At 35.3% G+C, this 23,928-nt stretch overlaps 1 protein-coding gene across 2 annotated transcripts in view; it reads left to right on the top strand.

The window, feature by feature from the left end:
- LOC134801826 (igLON family member 5-like) overlaps positions 1 to 23,928 on the top strand; it is a 241,042-nt gene that overhangs the window by 7,168 nt on the left and 209,946 nt on the right. For both annotated transcript variants that reach the window (XM_063774458.1, XM_063774456.1), the window contains exon 2: positions 10,023 to 10,218. In XM_063774458.1, coding sequence (XP_063630528.1) covers positions 10,152 to 10,218 — 67 coding nt within the window. In that variant the 5' untranslated portion in view covers positions 10,023 to 10,151. The remainder of the gene's footprint in view (positions 1 to 10,022; positions 10,219 to 23,928) is intronic.

Raw genomic sequence — 23,928 nt, 5'->3', positions numbered from 1 at the left:
AGCTGGCAGCTTTCTCTCGCAGCGTATATATGAGTATTGCCACTCCCATTATTGGGTTTCAGCGAAGGAATGCTGTCAGCATCTTTGGCACAATGCCGCGGGGGCCTTATTTAGATTATTTTAATCTAGATTAATTTAGATTTTAATGTTAGTTTTTAATTTTATTATAAAGTAATTTTACCCAGAAAGTGAAGTATTGGTAATTTATATTACAAGAAATGTGTGGCATTAGGTAGTTATTAATAAAGATACGTAGTGCTCAATACGATCTTTGTTTATTTTTATAAATATACATTCCGGTTCCACTAAATATTATGATATTATTATCTAATCGGTACAAATTAGTACGAATATAACCCGGGTCTCGAAGGTACGTTGAACTCACCAAGTAACTGGTTGGCACATTTTCACATCAAACCATTCACCATTCGGGGAAGCGATTAAATCCCGACCGAATGGAAGCCGGTTTCCACTCACTCAGTATTCATTCGTCCGGTCACTGAATCGCATTATTGGTTTTCGGTATTTTTTTTTACCGAAATTCCGGTTTTTCAATGTGATGTAACGTATCATCGGTTGTGTTGTCAAATATTTGTTTTTCTTATTTAATCCGTATAATCTGTTTTTTTTTCATAAATTCTGGATAGCTATTACCAAGATTACCTACACTACTAATAATATTGTTTTTTTATAATAGGTAGGTACAGCACAGTAAAAAAGTGATGTTCAGGCGTTTTTTTCTACCTAGAAGGGAGCAGCAGTACATTATCAGGGTTATTGCCAAATATTGTTGTTTTTTTTAATAAATTATGTATTACTTTAATAAAGTTGGCTGTAGGTTTATAAAGGTTCTGTTTATGCGAATTTGTTATTATCAATGTAGTTTAGTAAAGGCATAGGTATACAATACATTACAATACATTACATATTTGGAAAAAAGTCTTTTCACCTCGTTAGATTATTTAGTCTAACTTTTCCATTCATATACTCCATAATCAAGGCATGGAAACTTGGAAAGTCCCATAGATAAATACTCATAGATAATAGATAATATTCGTTCATATTCATAGATAAAATTGGCATAGACTGATAAAGGTAAGGTTTTGAAACTTGTGAATGCTTTTCTAAGTACTTGTCTTGTAAAACCAGTATACAGCTGAGTATGCAGATCAGCTATTAAGTACGGATCGAGGGATCAAGATATACTAGGCATAGTGTATATACATATATAATGTTTTGAGAACTAAGTAGAAGATATAGGGCACTGGACTCAAATAAGGAAAACAAACATTGCAATGTCCACACGTTCACTTTCGTATGGGTGTTCTACATATACTGCGTGCAGTCGTTTTTAATAGCACAGGTATCGTGATTTAACTTATTCCAAAATTTGTACATGTTTTTTTAGCATAAATTCTGTTTAACGTCTTATATAATATAAAATGCCATTATTTGAAAGATAATCCTACCGACCATAGATAGTGCCTCTTCGAACCTTTTAGTAGGTACAGGTGGTCAAAAGTAGAATATAAATCTACTTGTAGATATTTGCCATTTTTGAACAAACGAAAATATAATCGGCGTGGCATACCGCTAGTGAACATAGCGAATATTTAATACATGCATATTTCATAGCACATTTCAACAAGTTTTCTAGCCAACCAAAAAATCGGAGTTGTAAAGTCTATCCATCACACAAACATAAACTTAAGTGCAAGTGTCGCTTATGGTTTTATTAACATAACTCCAATACAAATGCGAAGCTTTGAGTTTTAAGCGCCAAATGCAATAAGGCCTAATTTTCCCTGATATAAATGGAGATACGACTTTTTGCTTCAACAATGTTTAATCTCACCTTCGAGTAGGTTGATGTGTGCTGATAAGCAATTTTATTCATAAGCATGCCTACAGCTGCGTGTTTCTTGGCTAGTATAACTTGTTATCCAGTTTCATACTAACTATTAGTAACCGTGGGCTAAGTAATATTGGTCTTAAGTATATCGGTAGAGAATTTTACGAGTTATAGTCAAGGTTATCAACATTATTTTGTTTAGATCCTAAAGGTCATAAGAAACGTATTTTTTAAGCATAATAAGCTATTTTGGTTTTTGCGTTTGTTTGAGTGAGAATCGATATTTTGCATGACAATAACTGCTGACATGTTGGGAATGTGAGGATATTTTTGTGATGTTAGGAGTGATATAGAAAGGTGCTACATTTTTGTGTAAAAAAATACCAAATAACGTTTGATTAGTTGTCATATTTAAAACACTCATTAAATTATCATTTTATCAAAAATAATTTGAAACAAAACCGGAATGGTTGTGTGATAAGCTAGAAATTATTGTATGTTACATAGGTAGATTCTGTGCGGAAAGAGAAGAGTCGTAGAATGTATTGGATCCCATACATTTCACGACTCTTCCCTTTCCGCACAAACTCTATCGGCAACAGAGTTGAGGTCATTATACCATGTGATGTTACGATAAAATAAAGCGTTCTTTTTCTGCAGGTACTAGGTACCTATGTCAAGATCAACAGTTACAATAATGACTAAAAATTTTCTTCAAGGAATTTTCCTAAAATCCTACCTAAAAATGTTAAAGATAGATTCCACCATTATTTTTAGGTTCGGACTTTACTTTGTAGAACTTTGACATGTTACGTAAGACTATTTGGAGTATTAGAACAAATTAAATAATTATCAGAAAATATTTTAATTTGTTTTTATTTCAAGTAGAAATACTAAGTTATATAAATTATAAACTGAAATAAATGGCATATACCTACTAAGAAAAAGTGACCAAGGCCTCCAGTGCCCCAGGCTGGAATCGAACCAGCGTCCTCTGCTATCACACACCACATACAGGCACCTGCCGCGATAGCAGAGGACGCTGGTTCAATTCCAGCCCGGGGCACTGGAGGCTTTGGTAATTTTTTCTTAGTAAATTACATTTATTTCAGTAGTAACATAATTACGTAATATCATTCCAACTAAGCAAATTACCTTTTATCAGTCACTAAATAAATACAACAAATCATTGTAACTACAATTGCATCATGAACAAATATCTCCTTATAATGTTATACTATAAATCAAGTCAATGGACTTATCTTATCGGAGAGTTTGCTCCAGTGAACTTTAGGGACCTTATATTTCACAATATGGACAGGAATGTACTTTGCGTCGTGTAATTGAAATGTCAATGCATTTCTTATGTCAGTTATGACGTATGTCGCGTAGTGACATTTTTATACGATAAATGATAATTGACAGTATATAAATACGCGAAGTATGACAATTATGCATTGATAAAGATGATATTTTGATAAGATTTAATATATAATTAGATACATTATTATCGTACAGATCAATTCAATGAAATTGAGTTAAGTACCAAAAAAACATACAAGATACTATAAGGGTGGCCCATTTATATCGGTCGGTATGGGAAAATCTGAAACTATAAGACATATTATGACGATATCTTCTTAGGAACCATGTCATCGATTTTAGTAACAATTAAAACTGCATTCATACATTTAAAAAAATGTGTACTCAGCTCGGGAATCGAACTCGGACGTTTTGAAGAATAAAACTAAAACTATTTCTATTTAGATATCGATTGTGTAGGTCTTAAGCAGTAAATGTTACTATGAAAATTGATGTCTGAAATTAATAAAATGCATTTTTGCAAATATCGTGTAAAAATCATAAATCCTATACCATTAAACATAATACCAGTAGGTACTCATATCTCTATGCCAATAGGATTAAATCATATTGATCTAAACTATGAATACGTAAAAACTATTCAATAAAACTTCTTCTACATCAGCGCAAGACCCCTCGTTTCTCGAACATTAAGATTTACAGCCCGAAATGTCATAAATAATTATTACCGAACACCCTTCTGTCATAAAAGTTGAAAAGGACCGCCATCGACAGCTTAAAGCATTGTGGGTTTTATTAGTACATTGTTGCTTATCTGATTTTGTTATTGTTAAATTTGAATTGAGGTGTTGAAGATTATTTTTGCCGGATTCTTGTTAGAGTCAGACCAAGATTACTCTGCAGTGATTTTTATAGCACAGAACAGAAAGAGAAGTCTTCTCCCGGTTAAGATGTGCTTTTTACCTCCACCCTCAAACGACTGTTAAAGTGTTAACTTCTCGATAATAAGGACTAGACAGTGTTCGAATAGTGTCAGAAAATTTCATGCTCTGACATAAAAAACCCAACGGTGCGATAGCAGTTTTAAGTTAAGTAGATAAATTTAGTACATAATGACCCGCATAAATAAGTATTATCCACTTTTATCTCGCCCTTGGTGATGTTGTCCTAACAAATAGCAGGAGGCCGTGACATCATACTGTGTACATATGTACCTTTGTATTTAACTACGACTTATGTATTCTAGAGAGAGTACACAATTTGGTAAAAATTCGTCGTTTTGCGTATATTTTTATTGGCTTGTGGGGACGGGACATACCTACTATACCTAATGACAGTTCATTTTTATATGGAGTAGCTAGCTGTTTGTGTAAAATGTTTGTACTAACTTTTTGGAAGCTTATGACATTGTAACAGTTTTTCGATCAGGTCACGTGTCCGTCTTACGTCTTACGCTCTCGCGAGTTTAACATTTTTTCCCCATCACAAAAAGTGCACAGCGCCGCTAAAGAAATGTTCACTTCAAAAATAATTAAAATACGGAAAACATAATTTATCGATTATTATTTAAATTAAGCCGGTTGGGCTTATATTAAATAAGGAAAGAAGGAATAAGACTAACTGTCTTAGGATCCATCATTAGTCGCAAAAGGTATGAGTATGAAGCTCTGTGAGTTGTACACCTCGCGAGTCTCCATAGCTTCGCTATTTGGAACAGTTTCCAAAAACCGAATCGGGAAAACAATTCTAACCTTCTCACGAAATTTCTCGAGCTGAACAGCTGGATGGACACACAAAAGCATTTTTGCCCATCCTAAAATAGATTCGCGTTCGCGTTTAAAAAAAACTGATCCATTAAAAAAAATCTGATCCATTTTAATCTGCCTCTGCAATCGACAGAATAGTTCATTCGATGGTATTCTTGGACCACGACAGCTCCTAATGCTCAAATGTTGACACACCTTAATGTATACGTGAGTGATTACAAATACATCAAGGTCTAACCCAATAACCCAATCATTCGTTTAATCCATTGCATTGAGGTCAAAGAATCAATTGTTTATTATGAAACAATTTTTTTTAGTTCAATTGCCGCTTTGTGACTTAAAATATTGTAAAAAAAAATTTTGAAAAATATCATCTGACTTCTAAGCAAATATTTTATTTGTGGGTTTTGTTTAAACTAACTGATATCAATTATGGTTGAAAATAAATAGGTTGTGTTTAAGATAGGCAGTTATATGATACGTAGGTATTATTTTACCAGTAAAATATCAATGAAAGTGAATTTGTGAAATTAATTCATAAATATATTTTGAATTCAACGTAAATATTGTTTTTTGTGATTTTTGTATGCACAAAACATTGGCATTGTATTTTGTATTGTCTTGTGCCTTAAAAATCTTGTGGCGTGGGTACATATAATATACAGACATCGTAAATTTTATAGCATTTTCGGTGCAGCGGAGTGCTGTTAACGGAATTGGTATAAACAATTTCAACCCTAATGATTAATTAGCGTTAATTACGTTAATATTAACCTTAATTTACCATTCCAGCTGGAATTATCTAGTAGTATATTATTATATACCTATATTACTTTAATTTAGTACTTATTTAAAATTTCAAGTGCCTTGCAGCTATTGTGTGTCCACTCGTATGTCGATGTTGATGCCAGACGGGCAGTCTGGCAGTAGCTACGAAAACGAAAAATTAAATAACAGAACTTAATAACATTAATCTAACCGTTATTCAATCTCGATATGATTTATGAAAGCATAATCATTTTAAAATGTATGACGAAATGGGCGGTCCAAGGGCCTGATTCTGATTTACTAATTTGCTCTGGTTTCCATCTCATTGATACGACCTTGTCGTGTCGTTGTCGTGTCGTTGGGTATCTCATGCGTACCAATAAATGGGAGTAAAGTGCCTTGTGAGACGACTAGGCCTCTGTTTCACTACGCTAATTGTCGCCTGACATTGACGATTCACGGTACATTGCTGGTTTAACTAGTAGACATTGACGCTACGTCAGTGTCAGGTGTCAAGTTGGTGAAGGCACCTGATTTCGCCAGAACCCGATAGCGTGAGCCGCTACGATAGTGCAATTTATTTTCCATCGTATTTGCTCGGAAACGGTCGTATTTGTCGTGCTACTTCAGTCAACCTCAGTACTTTTTGTACAGAGGCTGAAATAGCAAGACACGTTCGTACGTGTCCGTGATAATACGATCGAAAATAATTATACATCTGTAACGCTGATTCACACCATGGTCAAGATCGTATCAAAACGAGTTGAGAACGATATCAAATTGATCAATCAGAATTAGCCTATGTCGAAACGAGCGGTCCAATACTCTATCAATGCACTTAAATCGTCTTTTAATAGAAGGCCAGGAAACGCATACTTATCTGCGTTATAAATAGCATAGATTTATTGGTTCTGCTTCCTTCCGAGTGCTTTGAAGTTGATACATTCTTGTTAAAGGATTTGTTTATACTGGGAAAGGTCAGTCGCAGTCTGTGTAAAGCTGAGAACCGGAATATCGTTTTTGGGAGAACGGATTTTAAGTACAATATCAAGCTAATACATTATACATTATGATTTTAATGTATTGTAATACTTATATTTACTTAAAATATGAAATACCCCGTCTTTCATATTAAGGATTTTGAGATAGTAACAGTATGTACCTTTAGTGCATGTAGCGTTTGCGTTATGTCTATTTTTATATGGGATTTAGAACAGCGCGGCAAGCGGGACGTTTTGTGAACTCAAAATCCCATACAAAAAACGCGTACGTCACGTCACGTTATCGAAAAAAAAATTACACTAGAGGTAATAGGATAGCTCCTTAAATACACTTAAAAGTTTTGTTTGTGGATTTATAGCTGGTCAAGCAAATCTTGTCAGTATAAAAAGGCGCGAAATTCAAATTTTCTATGAGACGATATCCCTTCGCGCCTACATTTTTCAAATTTGCCGCCTTTTTCTGCTGACAAGATCTGCTTGACCAACTTGTTTATTTTAATTATAAGCCGCTGCAAGTGCTACCAATTCACGCGACCTTTTCTGAATTAGTGTAATTAATATAGCTGGTCAAGTAGATCTTGTCAGTAAAAAAAGGCGCGAAATTCAAATTTTCTATGGGACGATATCCTTTCTCGCCTACATTTTTCAAATTTGCCGCCTTTTTCTACTGACAAGATCTGCTTGACCCAGTATAGATCCATGATACAAACCAGAATCTAAGTACCTACAGTAAAACCCACTTAAGAATATCCCGAAGTGTCATGAAACGCGTTTTAAGATGAAAAAAGCGTATTAAGGATGACTCACGCTATACCGGGCCGGGATTAGTCGTCATAGAAAATGACATGTCGGATGCCTCGTCCCGGGCCCGGGCCGGTCTAGTGTGAGTCATCCTTTAATCGTGAAAAAAATATCTATGAAAACAAGCTGCAGGGACCGGTGTAAATAGGCATATTACGCTGGAAATCGTTTTAAACGTGATCACTCACGACAGAAGAAGCGGGTACTAATTATGCTATAATTAATTACCTATATCATTTCTTAGGAAACATTTTATTGCAAGACTTAAGTATATCAGTAACCCAATTACCTACAGAACTAAACAATTTTACAGTCCATAAAATAGATAAAAACGATCACAATACATTCCAACCCGGTTGTTGTGAGAGTGACCTAATACATTTTAGTACCCAACTTTGTTCCTAAGCGATAGTCTAATAGGTCAACAGCTCACGTCTAGATGATAAGGCACGACAGTAAGTCTAAACAGGTTTCTAAATATATTTCCTGAACATTGTCATCTTAGGAAATCATGAGATTTGAAAACCTACCTATGTTAACGGCTAGTTCTACCACAGATGACGTACTGATTAACTTCACTCAAGCTGAATCTTTGCAATATAAAATTTATTGCAGGGAAGACCGTCATAGGACCAGGGGCGTATTTACCCTAGGGCCATCCGGGCCATGGCCCGGGGCGCCAATCCGCCAGGGGCGGCGTATGGGCCATATGGCGCCCCTGGCGAATTGCATTTTTTTTCTTCCTTGACTTCTGGGGCGGCGTAACGTATTGGCCCGGGGCGCCAAATTTCAAAATACGCCCCTGCATAGGACTTTTCAATAACTCTTAATTTACTTACTAATATTTTTGCGATACCTTACCAGGGGCCCGTGTGCCTATATGTTACTATGTATTCTACTCTTAATTGTATTTTTATGGGTCTCTATTGTTTCCTATAAAGATTTAAGTCACAATGTGTTGTTTGTCCACATTTTCGTTAGTCATAATTTGTTTGGTTCAGAAACGGAACGGAAGGATAACCTTACGAAAATCCTGATAAGTTAACGGTTGTTTTAGGACTAATGATAATATGAAAAACAATACATTATGACTTAAAACTTTATGTGAAACAAAGGGACCCCGTAAGTATTTCTATGCGTACATACGTCGTTCAAAGTCAGAAAGGAAGCACTTCACTCATTCTGCTCTACCGAGGGTTCCGTACCCAAAGGGTAAAAACGGGACCCTATTACTAAGACTCCGCTGTCCGTCCGTCCGTCTGTCACCAGGCTGTATGTCATGAACCGTGATAGCTAGGCAGTTGAAATTTTCACAGATGATGTATTTATGTTGCCGCTATAACAACAAATACTAAAAAGTACGGAACCCTCGGTGGGCGAGTCCGACTCGCACTTGTCCGGTTTTTTATTTTCTCTTTTCATAGTTTCATTCACCCACCTGTTAAGTCAAAACTATTTTAAAATTGTGTTTGTTTTGCTCAATTAGCTGCTGAAAATTGGGTTTGCTCAACAACAAATACATACACAATTATGTATACATACATGTATAGTAGATAGGTTTCAGATATTTATAAAAATAAATATGTACTATGCTTGTCCCCATATTTAATTACACAAACGGGTCTACCGCGATATACTGGTGCAATTCAGCTGAAACGTCGGAATTTAAGGTAAAAATAATGAAAGTATATCGCGGTAGACCCGTTTGTGTAATTAAATGTGTACAAAACGCGAGAGTTTAAAGTATTATATGCATGTCCCGTACTGTGGTTACAAGAATGCGCCTAAAAACTTAGATCTCTAACCACACCATTGTAAAGTTTTAAGTGTAACTATAATATTTATGTTTGTCACCATCCTGGTGTTTCACCACGTTAGAATAAATTGCTCCATAATAACAAAAACATAAAATAATAATTCCAATACCGTTTTATGTTTTAACCCTTCGTTTATAGTCCAGTTAAGTTGTAAAATGCTTCCAAGTGACCGAGCAAGTTCGCGAAATGACTCTTTTTTATTGCGTACTTTGCTTTATTGAGAGGTGCGTCATTAAAATGATTCTGAAAGCATAAAACGATGGAAAAGGCCCAAGGACTTTCAAAAGAAAACTTGGCTTATAACGTCAACATCGCATCGTCGCATGCGATTTTCGATAAACTGCACATGTATCGAAAATCCTTTGCGATTTGTTCCAAGGTCTATTTGGATGGAATTTTATAATGGACGTAATTAAATTATGAGCATATCACATTTGTCATTGCTATTAAATTGGGTTTGACGCAATCCTACCGCTAATACGAAACTTAATGTAACCATGTCGTTCATATTTATAATTAAATTCGATTACGAAAAACTTAACTCAGACCTATTTTTAATTAACAATGATATCAACACAAAATGCACAGTTGAGGTAATACGAGTACCGACCAAATGAAACTGAACGCACATTATATTTGATTTTATTTTGTTTCGCAATCATAGAAATTATACTAATATTTCTTTTTTTTACAGAATCGACTGATTTGTGCAACGAAGGAAGTGCCTTTAGTGGAGTGTCAAAGTGTATTTTTGGAAGTTTTACCAAACAAGTGCCTAGTAGTGTGTATATTTTAAGTGTGACTGAAAATATATCGTTTCACTATGGAATTAAGAAGGTTGTCCATATGCCTGGCGTTCCTGTTGGTCGCTGTTATCTCACATAGTTCAGGTACGTTGTTATACATATATAATAAACCTAGTTAGTAGGTATTTTTAGACGGTAACAATGTGGTCCGATAGATAATCGAACAAACGCAGTCTTCATTTTCACCAAATGGCGTCACACTAGCCGCCCTCTTTGTTATTTTTTATTTTTTTGTTAACAATGTTTTTACGTAACATTTTGTAACATTCAAAGATTACCAATGTACGAGCCATCGCTCAAAAAGATGGCATCATAACTTTGGCCTATCCTCGAGTAGATGGCGATACTTTGTGACTTTGTGACATTTAACAAATTTAACACATATCAGTATAAAAATTAGGATCAAAGTCTAATGGCGTTCTAAAAGTGTTAATCATTTGTGTCGAAAGATGGCAGTAAATGTACTGACTACATAATTTACTTTGACAATATCCCTCTAGTCTAAATTCTTTTTAAGTCTTCTTCTTCTTCCTCGCGTTATCCCGGCATTCTCTTTAAGTATCTCTTTAAATTTATTTTTGAGAAGTATCTTGTGTCGTTATACCTATTTAACTCATTAGTCTATACTTAGATACGTTTTAAATCTGACTTAATGTAAGTTGTGTATTTTGGGGTCAATAACACCAATTAAACATACGCTGCCTACCTACCTACGCTGATCGATGGACATTTCAAAGTAGAAAAAACTCAGATTGGACTTAGGACCTCATTATACGCGGCCATATTTAGAAATTGAGGTTATGATATGGAATAAGTAACATCGAGTCCCCAGTATTTGTAACATAATTACTAGAGATGCCCCGAATAGTGGTTTTGGCCGAATACCGAATATTCCGGTCCTTCTCTCGGCCGAAGCGCCGAAAATTCGGCATAACATGTGAACATTATTGAGTCAAGTTAATTATGAAAACTGTTAACCAACAAAGCACAACGATTGCTAAAATTTAACTTTTGTTGCTCAGAACTAGTGAATGTAGTTAGAATCAATCAAACCAGACCCATGATAAAAATAAAATTATTTGTAATCAATAAGTAAATTGTTATTGAATAAACAATGTAAATAAATAGGTAGGTATAAGTATATAAAATAAATGCTCAAAAACGTGGTCTTCGTATTTAACAACTTTCCAAGAAAAATGTTAAATTTAAATATAGTTGTATCTGGTTATTTTTATTGTGTCATTTTTATTTTTAGGTACGTGTAATGACACAGATATATATGATGACAGATGACACGAATAGTAGGCAACGTACGGCCGAATACCGAATATTCGGCAAAATAGCCACATAGGCCGAATACGGAATAGTTGCCGCATAATCGTGGCATCTCTAATAATTACGTCCTTTTATAATTTAGTAGCCATATGTCTTTGTCTTTGACTCTTTGGTCTATAAAAGGCAACTAGTTAGTGCGCTTGTAAGTTGTAACATATTCAGCTTTGACCTAAATTATGTAATCGGGACGAGAGGTAACAAAAACTAGTCTTTTTGCCTGCGGTTGAATCAATAACAGAACCGGCCATCTGTTAAAATGGTATAAATACAAATATCTTGATTAGAAACGATTTGATACGATCGATTTGTTTTTTCGCAGTGTGCTAAAATTGTGCCGAATTATAAAAAAGAAGAACAAGAAAAGGCGCAATTTTCAAAATTTGTATGAGGTTTAACCTTTCGCGCATAGGTACCTAGTAGTGCTACCTAGTATATGGTCTGTGCGGAAAGAGAAGAGTCGTAGAATGTGTTTGTTCGACCATGGGGCCATGGGGTCAATGTATGGACATTTCACGACTCTTCTCTTTCCGCACAGACTCTATCCGCTGACAAAATTGGCTTGTTAGATTACTACTTAGTAGGTACATAATTATGTACAATTGCTAGAGTTAGACCAATAATATCATAGAAATTTGACGCTTAAAATAACACTTGCACTGCGTGTGCTATATCAATAGTTGCAAACTTTTCGTGGTCTAACTCTAACTTATAAAATTCACTACCACGTGGTAGTGACCTACTGAGTCGGCAATAAAGACTTCTATACCTAACTTTCATCAATCCTCCAAACCTCATTCATTACATATTTTACGGATGCTAAATTAAATATAATTTCATCTAGTAACTAAGCTTATTCAGAAATAGATGCAATAAAAACAGTCGAGGCCGTCCAGCGGCGGCATTAAGTAGACAAAAACTAGCTAGTCTCTAATTCTGTTTGTGTGCCGTCCGTTGCCATTGCATGGCAAAAAATATAATCCAATTTTTAATAGACTTGACAAGGCTCAATGGTTTATCATGATTAAAGGTAGGTAAGTATCAGTAATAAAATATTAAATATAAAAATTTCCTGTTACATATTTCGTTTTATGGTTATGACTGGAAAAAATGCAGAAATAGATTATAGTTAGGTTTCACTGGTCGTGGTCGGCCGCGACCACGACCAGTGAAACCTGTGTCGAAACGTCGGTAAATCAAGCAAATTGAATAAAATTCGCGTTAGACCCGTCTATAAATGTGAGTTAATATGAGATTATAGTTAAGTCTGCAACGATTTTGATAGCACACGCAGTGCAAGTGTTATGTATACGTCATCATTTTCATAGAAGTTCGACATTTAAAATAACACTTGCACTGCGTGTGCTATCAAAATCGTTGCAGACTTTCCTTGGTCTAACTCTATAATTATAATTTTATGATTGTTGACGCTTTTCAAATTGATTTTTTGGGGATTACTAATAATTTTGCCAGCGAGTCATGTGACACAAAATGCAGTAAGTAAATAAAAAAAAAACTTAAGAGTCTGTCTGAGCTAACTCTGCAGCATGTTTGATATGACTTATGATATAACTTTTTTTTACTGTGGAAGTGTTATTTTAAATGTCGTAAGTAATTTCATAGGAATTTTACGTTCATGATAACACTTCCACGCTCTGTGCTATCAAACACGCTTCAGCGTTAGCTTAGAAATGAAATTACGGCATGAAACCTTGAAATTGACAACTAGCAGGCAAAATTGTTGCCATATAAAGAATTAAAATAAAATTACATGTACAGCAAGTACATGATGGCTAGTAAGTCAAACTCTAACAACAGGTTTTCCTTATTACAAAAGTTAAACTGAACCTCAAATAGGTATCTTTGTTGTTCTTAAGTTATTTTATTGGAATTTTAAGGCTGATATTTTAACTTATCTAAAGCTTAAGTGAGACTTGAAATGTGTCCATCCTCATCCAACAAACGTATAAAAATCAATACTAAATCTACGTTCGACGCGACGATTAAATACAGTTACAAAATGGAGGCACTTTTCACACCCTTTTTTTATCTGCATTCAAACTCAACACGTAATTGCCAGTGTCAATGACAAAAGCTGTCAAAACGCGCGCTAAAGCCGGCTGTCAACATGACAGCTGTCAGTTCTTTTTTTAATGTTTATGCTCCGAACGCACGGGCCATGGGCGTTTTTTGATGCACTTAAACTATTATTGAACCGTTAGATGTTTTCTTTTTTAATTGATCGTTTTGTGCCGTTAGTGATTGATTAATTAGAATAATTTTGTTGCATTCCCTGGCATGTCAGACAGAAAATATTTGACTGATTTTTAAACATAGGTATGCATGGATTTCAGTTTTGTCTAGGTTTTGTACTAAGTCATTTAAGTACTTTTCCCTATGCTTTACTAATGCTAAATTTTGGGCATTTAACAGTAGACAAAATGAAAACTAAATAAATCCTTCTTGTCTATGTTTGTTTTATGTCCATTGCGTTACAAATCTTCGTTAAATCGTTATCAGACTATCTATAAATCAGCGGTCACACCTACAAACCGTCTAATAAAACGCCGTCTCTCAATACAAATTCCAGGCCACTTAAGCTCTTATATCGTTGTTTTTTTTTTTCGAAACGACGGCGTTTTGCTAAAACAGGATGGCGCTTACGACCTATTATTTGATAGTGTATAAAGTGTATTAGCAAGTATTAGCAATAGTTCAAGAACCTTTGACAATTAATTAGCATCATTGTTTTTCCGAGGTTACTCAAAAATAGTTTTTGGATATGGCAATGTTAATTTATTTTGCAGTCTTTTGTTAATGTGACAAATAAAAAACTTATCTTAAAGTATTCACAGCCTATCTGTGAAATAAGTACATAATCTAATAAAAAGTTGAAATCGGTCATTGGACTCTTTAACGAACACCAGATTTAATAAAAAATGCTACAAAAAATACAATTAGTTAATGTATTAGGGTGGTCGTTTCTGTCTTACAACATAGATTCTAAGCCATAAAGAGCAGGCCTAAAAGGATAAAGGTCATTGATTTCAGTTGTTGTCAATAACAAGCCGTCAACTTGAGAATTCATCACATTAGAATCACAATACCTAATTAAATAAGAAAATCCAAGAGTTCTGTAGGTAATCCTAAGAATCGGACGGCCAGATGACAGTCACATTTATCGAACATTATATGTATAGATGTAGTGCATAATTATTTTTCATCGTATTTTCACGGAAACGTCTTACTTACTATCTCAGTAGTATCTCGTCTTGTCTTACTATTTCAGTAGGTCTCGATACAAAAAGTACTGAGGTTGACTGAAGTAGCATGACAAATACGAACGTTTCCGAAATAATACGATGGAAAACAATTAATGCACTACATCTGTAGATAACTATTAAAAACCTAACTATATATAACTATTAACAAAGTATTCCACAAAGGCAATCTAGATAAAATTAATACATAGGTATATGTATTTACTATGTCGTTGAATCCTAATGTAAACGTACATTTATCAAAAGCGAAATTAGACATCAGTTTCGTATTGACCTAGTCACCTGGTGCATCTAGCCAACTTTTGTGATACAAATATTCGAGATTGTTCCCCATTTTAATTCATCGATGAGTAATCTGGCAAGTTTCCCGTGTTTTCATATAACGAAACCGGATTAGAGTTAGATATTTTATTATTACATGCAAAGATTGCAAAGCTATTCGAAGTAACATACGGGTCAAACAGATCAGTGTGTTATGTCTTTCCTGTATCCATGCCCACAAGCTGTTAACTATTGCCCACAGGAGAGAAAAATGTGCTGTTCGCGATAACACGCTAGTTTTCTCTCCTGTGGGCAATAGTTAACAGCTTGTGGGCATGTAAGTAATGATTTTATCATAGTTCTTTAAATAAAAGGAGGACCTTTTCACGTGGATAAGGGTTAAATAAGAAAATTAACCTTTATAGCCCTTAACTCTTGTGTATGTCTACAGGAAAGACATAACACAGTGATCTGTTTGACCCTACATTTGGTTTGTTACGCAATACAAATTAAAATTTCCGGAATTGTGTGCTATAATTGGATGTAATAAAAATATGTATTAAATTTAGCTTTTATTATACACTGAGTAACGTATTGATGGATTGAAATTTAAGTGTTTTAAATGGATGTGTGCCAAAAAATTCGAGCTATGAAAACATGTTATATGATAGGTTAAATCCTTGAACATAATTCTTACTAATCCAACATTTTAAGATTTAGACTTACTATAATCCCGATAAATAATGACCTATTTATATTTGAATCGCTTAGCGGGAAAACACACATTTTTAATTTCGCAATACGGTACAGTTGCTGAAAATTAATTTTGAAACGAAATTGATATACAATAGTGTCTGGGTGTTAAAGAGATAGATACGTAGGTACTTACCGTAATGAATAAATGAAATATTCACCTGACAATTTGGTGATACTTTAGAAGCACATAATATGTTTAAACTCGCGTGCTAGTCTTGCATAAGCAGCAGCCATACTGAAAACGACCGACATAAATGATCAAAACTGTATAGGTATAATAATATGAGCTAAGATACCACAGGCACAGAATAAATAATAGTACTAGGTACAGAAGACTCACTCCCTAACAAAACGCGTCTTTACGATCAGCGGCCATCGCTAGGTTTATGGCTTTCCCCAAAATTGGGGCCGAACGGATGTACTTTTAGCTACCTGTAGCAAAGCGACGAAATCGCGGAGTGAGCCACGTTTGCCACGGGGGATGAGGGCAGGACGCCGACCTGTGGCGTTTCCGTGACCCCAGAGTATAATGCCGTAGCTTGTTCTATTTCGCAAGTAAACTTAACACCATAGTCATGCTAGTAAGGTCTACATACTTATATTTATTTTGAGTAATGTAACTTATAGCAGAACTGCTAGAAGACCAGAATGTAACTTCTCTATAACAAGTATTTTACGTGCTGGGGATACTTTATTGGAATTGTTATGTGAAGCAATATGTATGGTTGTAAGTAATTGCCATTTCACACTTTAGTGAGGTTGTTTTTTTCTATTAAAGATTATTAATTACAAGATCCCTTTTAATAAAAAGGAAACGTTTATTTAGGAAATGAGGAATATTTCCGGCGAACAAATGCCACATCCATTCCAACTCGTCGAGGTGGAGGGGCTGAATAGTCACTAAACACGCGATCTCGGTGTAATAACTCGATTTGATTAATATTGTCTATTTAATTTGAATATTATTCAGCTTGTATGCTTTTAATTAAGATATTAAATATGCTATTACTTTTGACATTGGAAATGTCTTTTCGTTCGCTCCAGTATAGGGTCCGATTTCACGAAAAAGTGCGATCCCCTAATATCTCGGAAAGTTGTGAAGATATGATATTAAAAAAAGGCTCAAAAGACGCATAATCACGAGAGCTGTAAGGTGTAAAAATAATTATTTGAGAAAGTCAAAAACGAAAAAAGTTATGGTAGTAATAGTGAAAATAAAATTATTTTTTAATACAGTTGCTCAAAAAGTGCTACTTTACGTAGCTGTTTAGCGTGCGGAAAGTTGGTTATCTCGAACTAGTGCTTTTTACTTTTCCAATTTTTTTAAATTTATACTTGTTCCAATTCACGACTACTTATTGATGAGTGTTAATATTAGTTTCCTTTAAACGTCGTAATCAGCAGAAAAACCTACTGTTAATGTAAGAATGTGAAAAATATACATATTTCATATTTTAATACTTACCTCTTCATCATTATAACACGTTTATTTTTTAATATTGAATATTGAAAATTCCGTTCTTAATAAGTTGTCTGAATGGAACGGAATAGCTGCCAAACGCCCATAGATATAATATACTTAAAGACGACGTCTAAGCGAGCTGTCACTGTTACCACTTTGGTTTAGTGTACGATTAACAATATTTTACTTATTTTTTCGCAACTGTATTAAAAAATGTCGTTCGATACACGTGCGGAAATGTCATTCTTCACTCGTCCCGAGTCTTGCCACTCGCCTGCGGCTCGTGCCAAGATATCTCGGTACTCGTGAAGTAATGACATACCTTCCGCACTAGCATCGAAATGTACTATTTTTTCCGATATTTTGATTTTGGTGCTCGATAATTTGGAAACGTGGAAATATCAAAAATTTGAGAAAAACGGCTCTGGACAATTTAATCAGCTAGAATTTGAGCCTAAAACAAAGACGATCGGGTTAAGTGTTTGCCCTGTAGCCTAACCTTAAAATAGTCAAAAAGTCAGAACGACATTTTTCACATGACATTTATGACTTCATGTTTCGCAGAGTTCGTTTTCGGTGTTTGTTGTGAATTATCGGGATTATGACGGCAGAATAACAGTGGTGGTGGAAATAGAAATAGAGGTAGAGGTAGAGGTAGAGGTAGAGGTAGAGGTAGAGGTAGAGGTAGAGGTAGAGGTAGAGGTAGAGGTAGAGGTAGAGGTAGTGGTAGAGGTAGAGGTAGAGGTAGAGGTAGAGGTAGAGGTAGAGGTAGAGATAGAAATAGAAATAATTTTATTCTTGAGCACAAACACAAAATAAAAACTTATACAGAGAAACATAAAAAAGAGAAAGTGCCACGAAATGGTCTCACCTCAGCATGTTGCTGGCGGCTGCTAGCAGATAGCTGATGCTGAACCCTGGCAGTACCTAGTGGAGCTTGGGTTTAATACAACATAAGCACACGCTGTTTTGGTCATCGGACTCGTCTCGATGAGCACTTAGGAGAGTAGTACCCAAGATAGAGCTGATGCTGAACCCTGGTTGTACCTAGCGGAACTCAGGTTTGGTGCAACATAGGCACGCGCTGTTTTGGACATCCGATTCGTCATGATGAGCACATGGTAGAGCATTACCCAAGATAGCTGATGCTGAACCCTGGTAGTACCTATTGGAACTCAGGTTTGGTGCAACATAGACAAACGCTGTTATGGTTATCTCTCGTCGCGTCAAACTGCTGTCAAGAAAATTTCATATCTTGCAGCAAATGGGCCGCTGCCGATCAAGACTCGAGTGACGATAACGGCGATGTGGCTACCACTTCTCGAGTTGACTACGGATTTGCCGTGTAATAATTTTCTTGTACTTTGAACATTAATATATCCTGCTTATTAATCGAAAAATGAAATATGTACCTATACTTATGCGCCACGGCGACAATTATTCAAACTTCGATACGCGTGTGGAAATTTTGCAATTTGTTTGTTCACATGCGTTATGTCCAGGATACTTATGTTAATCTAAGAATAAAATAATTATCATTCAACGTTGTAGTTTTATTTCGTAACTTTTTCCTTATCCAGACTTTCTCGTCGCTCAGCGACAATATTTTTACGAATTCCGTAGATTCATTTCCAATGTGCTCGATAGTCGTGTGAGGCAAGAAATCTGTGAATTTTTTATTTGGCTATGATAGCTTGTTTGTTGTTGGGGATGTTTTGAGCGTAAAATGAATGTTACTTTAAATGGCAGGCTTTTTACATATAGGTATGTAAACCGATTTAATACCTTACTGACGTGCCGTGGGAAAGTTTCCGAAATTGCGGAACTTCTAAATTGAACATTTTCTCAAATTTTTGTATGGTAGGTAATCGAAATTTTCCGTTTCCAAAATGAAAGTTTCTTTTAGGTATTTCCCATGAAAGTTTCCTTCATTTCCTATGAAATTTTCCTGAAATATCCGAGAAATTTTCCATCTTTTTTTAAACTTACTGCAACTTGCACGTATAGAGACTGATTAAAAAATGTTTAACCTAGCTGGATCGATTCCAAAATTTTGTCTTGTACTGTCACTGCCACTTTATCTGAGTACCTAAAATAAGTCTTAAAATACATATACATAGTATAAAGATTCTTGACCTTTACTGAACTAAAAATAAAACGTAAATAAAAAATGGCGTAACGACATTACAACGTAATCAATACATTAGAAAACAATGCATCATTTCAATTGATTACAGCCATCAATCATTCGTTCAATCCATTCACTCAATCGGCCGCAAGTTTATCAATGCAGTTGACAACAGTAAGATATGTCGCTGTCAACGTGAAATTTATATGAAGCGTTGTCAGTTCCATTAGTTTATCGGCGGTATAAATAAATTGGTTTATTTAAATATTCTGATCCATGAATCGAATCGAATTATATTCCGTTACAAAATACGAACTGGTTTAAAAAATGTTGCTTGGCGAGAATTCGGCTGTTTTCTTCATATAAACGTCATAAAAAGTGAGTTATTATAAATAAAGATCAGAGGTCTGTCTTGTTTGTTTAGTTTTATATCAATTAATTAAGACAATTCTCACATCCAATGTTCTTTTGGGTTTTTCTATCTATTTTAATATTTATTTTATCGTAAAACGGGTGTTATTTATTGTACTTAAAATATGCTGGAAGAATGTCTTAGGCAGAGTCAAAATAAATCATTGCGTTTTCTAAAGTCTTAAAATATTAATTCGTATATTCAAATACAAAACACATACATCTCTACAATGGCATCGGTCCAACAAAAACATATAAACATAATAAACATAATCAAGAATTAGCAAGAATTAAAAATAAATGAATTACATAATCGGCCTTGATCACCATACCTAGACCGTGAACAATGCGAGTCGTTCAGTGAATGAATGAATGGTTCTTTCCATTGTTTTGTATAAGGGTTACAGTTGGCTTATAAGATATTCAGTTTAAGATAATTTCATCCTCAATGAATCCAGTTTTGGCACACAAGTAGGTCAGACATTAGGCTTGTAAATGAGATATATGTATTCAAAGTATGTACAATCGCCATCAGATATATCTGAGCGGCCAAGGTAATCACAAATATCTGAACACGCACTCTAAATTCTTGAGAATAGAGGCGTGGCTTTTTGGCGGCGGATTCATACGACCCGATTCGAATTTTAAGATACGTCAGTTAATAGACATAGAAACGATATGGATTAGATATGTCAGTGTCAAATGTGACGTTTCTTCAAACAAAAACGTCACTTTTGACACTGACACAACTAATCCATATCGTTTTTAGATCTATTAATTGACGTATTTTAAAGTTCGAATCGGGCAGGTGGGACTTTACCGTACAGCTACAGATCAAAAGATCAAATCAAATTCTCAATATCATTATCATTAACTTAAGAGTTATTCTCATGTCTTTCCCGCTGTTTGACTTTTTGATACGACACGACCCCTACTTTTTCTTTCACTTCTAAAATTCTCAATATACACCTGGGACATGATTGCCTTCCATATCGACCACCGAGACTGGGAGAGGCTCGCAGAACAGCGGACGGAATGGCGCAAATGTGTTGTGGAGGGTCGCAAGTTTTGTGATGAGACCGCCGCACTCGCTGACAAAAGGCAAAAACGACGACAAGGTGTCTCAGTACCGGTTTCCGCAAACTTTTCTTATCGGACCTGTGGTAGACCATGTCGGTCTCGCATCGGTCTATTCAGCCACCAAAAACGGTGTTTCTCCGGTGTTACACCATAAATCGTCTGCAATAGACGAAAAGGCCTATGATGATGATGATGATGATGATGATGATTTATGTAATACTGAAACTATATAAGATTTCTTTATCTCAAGTGCTGTAAGTTCTTGTAAGGTAGATAAGAGTTGACTGATAACTTGATAAGTCAGATTCGGTCAGATTTGTCTACTTCTTGAATTATATTCCACGATAAAGTTCTAACAAGTACTTATAACTAATAAATCTAATAATTGTAAGTTTTTTTTTGCCAATCAAAAGAAAACAATATACAGGATGATTTATGAGACGTGAGCAGGACTAATCCTGCACACTCAGTAACTGATAATTGATCGATCACCGTCGTATTTAGGTGAAACAACCACACTTTTTCCTATTTTTTTACTTTTTGGTGAGGGCAAATTTAATTCTCTAGAATCATGGTTACCCTACAAGACCCAATTAATAAACATAAAACTCTTTAACCGTAATGACAGCATTTTGATTACGAAGAAAATAAACTGTCAAACTTGAGTGAGATACGAGTTTTCAAAAGTAACCAGACCGTGATGACAGTGATGACATTCAATTTGACACAGAATATCGGTAGTTTAGTATTCTAATTTTAGGGCGACCATGCATGTCGTAAATAAATTTATTATTATTTTTTTCAACACGAGTAGAAAATTAACGTTAATCTCACTAATACTGATACGAAACAGTTGCTTATAATTTACAAAATGCGCAGTGTTAGTCCTGCTCACGTCTCCTGAATCACCCTGTATACATACTTAAAATAAATAACAATTTTCATTCAACATATATACATTTTATGATTTTCATCATCATCATCATTCTAGCCTTCAGTCGCCCACTGCTGAGCATAGGCCTCTCTTCGGGTACGCCACTTATCCCGGTACTGGATTAGTCTCATCCAAAAGTGCCCCGCGATTTTCCGATTTATGATTTTAGGTACGAGCTAGCCAATCTAAGTAATCTAACCCCCTATGACCCCTATTCATAAAACAGCAGCAAACGTCGGTTAAATCTTGTCTCTTTCTAACAAACACAAATGTCTAAATGACGGATAGTGACAAACAAGTATCGACGGCATCATGGTATAATAATATACTCCGCCTGGTACTCCATTCCCGTCTTTTCTAGGTCACCTAACTGACACGGGCTTACGTCATCATGCGACAGCGCTATATGATAATATGCGATAGCGCTATATATAGCGGCCATGTTGTTGTGACGTAGCCCCGTGTCACTCTGGGAATGGAAGACCATGTTTTATTAGACTATGGACGGCATTAACAGTTTTCGAGTATTGACGCTATACATAAAGTTATCCCAATATACATGAATAGGGTATTTGACTATTTAAAATAAATTATTTTACACCATGCATGAAATAAAGCACCAGAAGATTAATAGAGAAACGTAGACAGCAGTTATTTTTACACACAATTTCTATTTTAAAACCCGTATAAAACTATAAAGAGTAGGTAATTTGATCGTTTCATATGAATTCCATACTAGAAAAATCGTTTTGACAGTTCGAAAAAAGAAACTGATTTGACTAGTAGTCAAATACCCTATATAACACTTTTACCGCAGTAAGGAACCATCCTAATAATAATGGAATACCAATTCCACCTATTCAATTTCTATATTTTTAGTTTTAGTATGACGATCATTATGAGATCATCATCATCATCATCTCAGCCATAAGACGTCCACTGCTGAACATAGGCCTCCCCCTTGGACCTCCATACGTGCCGGTTGGAAGCGACCCGCATCCAGCGTCTTCCGGCGACCTTAACAAGATCGTCTGTCCATCTTGTGGGTGGACGTCCTACGCTGCGCTTGCTAGTCCGTGGTCTCCACTCGAGCACTTTTCGACCCCATCGGCCATCTTCTCTGCGTGCAATGTGGCCTGCCCATTGCCACTTCAGCTTGCTAATCCGGTGGGCTATGTCGGTGACTTTAGTTCGTCTACGGATCATTATGAGATATTAGACATGTATTCTGTTATTTATTGAGTTTTTTTCAATTTGACGATAGTTCTCAAATTTCTTATTAAATTATAAATTTGTAATTTGATTATCATTGTTGACATTGTATAATTACGTTTGCATGCTAAATTATTGACGATCATAATGTAAATTCATATAGTAGATTAGCGTAAGAATAATTTATACTGTAATTTATCATTATGAAATAAATAAACTAAATAAACTACACTATGTCCAATGTGTATTGCGTCTCACATTTTGCTTAATGAGAGAGTGAGACGCAATGGCATTGAACAAAGAAATTGGACAGTGGGGCGATTTTTGAATTTATATCGCTCGATTTCGTCACTCGAAAATCGGTGGAAAACGGTAAAATACTAATTTTTGAAATACGAGCGATAGAAATTTGGAATCTAGTGGTATTGACCACTCGTTTTCAATTCTACTAGTAGAATTAAAATGCCGAGTAGTGGAGATATTATTGAACGAAATACACGAAATCGAGCGGTCGAAATTCAAAAAGCGGCCCCCAGGTCGAATACCACCCTAACGTAATCTCCCAAATCTGTTATCACTTTCCACAAACAGTTACGTAAGATTGGGCTCAGATGCGGAAGAATTAAAACGCTTATCAGCTCACTGATAAGAGTGATAAGGTTGAGGCCCTATTCAGTGCTCATGGTACTATTTTACCACTTGGTAACTAGCATAATACGGCCCATCTGATGATAAACGGACACCGTGGTTAATAGACGCTTACTGTAAAGACAGAGAATTCTATGGGGGTTTTCAGAAAAAATGGTACCATTTACTTTTTTTCGAAAAACCATCAACTTTTGGGTTATTTAGACTCAGAATCATGAGTAGGTTCTATTGATTGAGACAAAGAAAAAAGATGTTCGCAGTTTTTTATACAAATTTTGGGTGTCAGTTT

Source organism: Cydia splendana, chromosome 23 (genome assembly GCF_910591565.1).
Source record: "Cydia splendana chromosome 23, ilCydSple1.2, whole genome shotgun sequence".
In the NCBI taxonomy this organism is placed as follows: Eukaryota; Metazoa; Arthropoda; class Insecta; order Lepidoptera; family Tortricidae; genus Cydia; species Cydia splendana.
The sequence above is the reverse complement of the archived record's forward strand: the minus strand, read 5'-3'. Positions and strand labels throughout refer to the sequence as shown.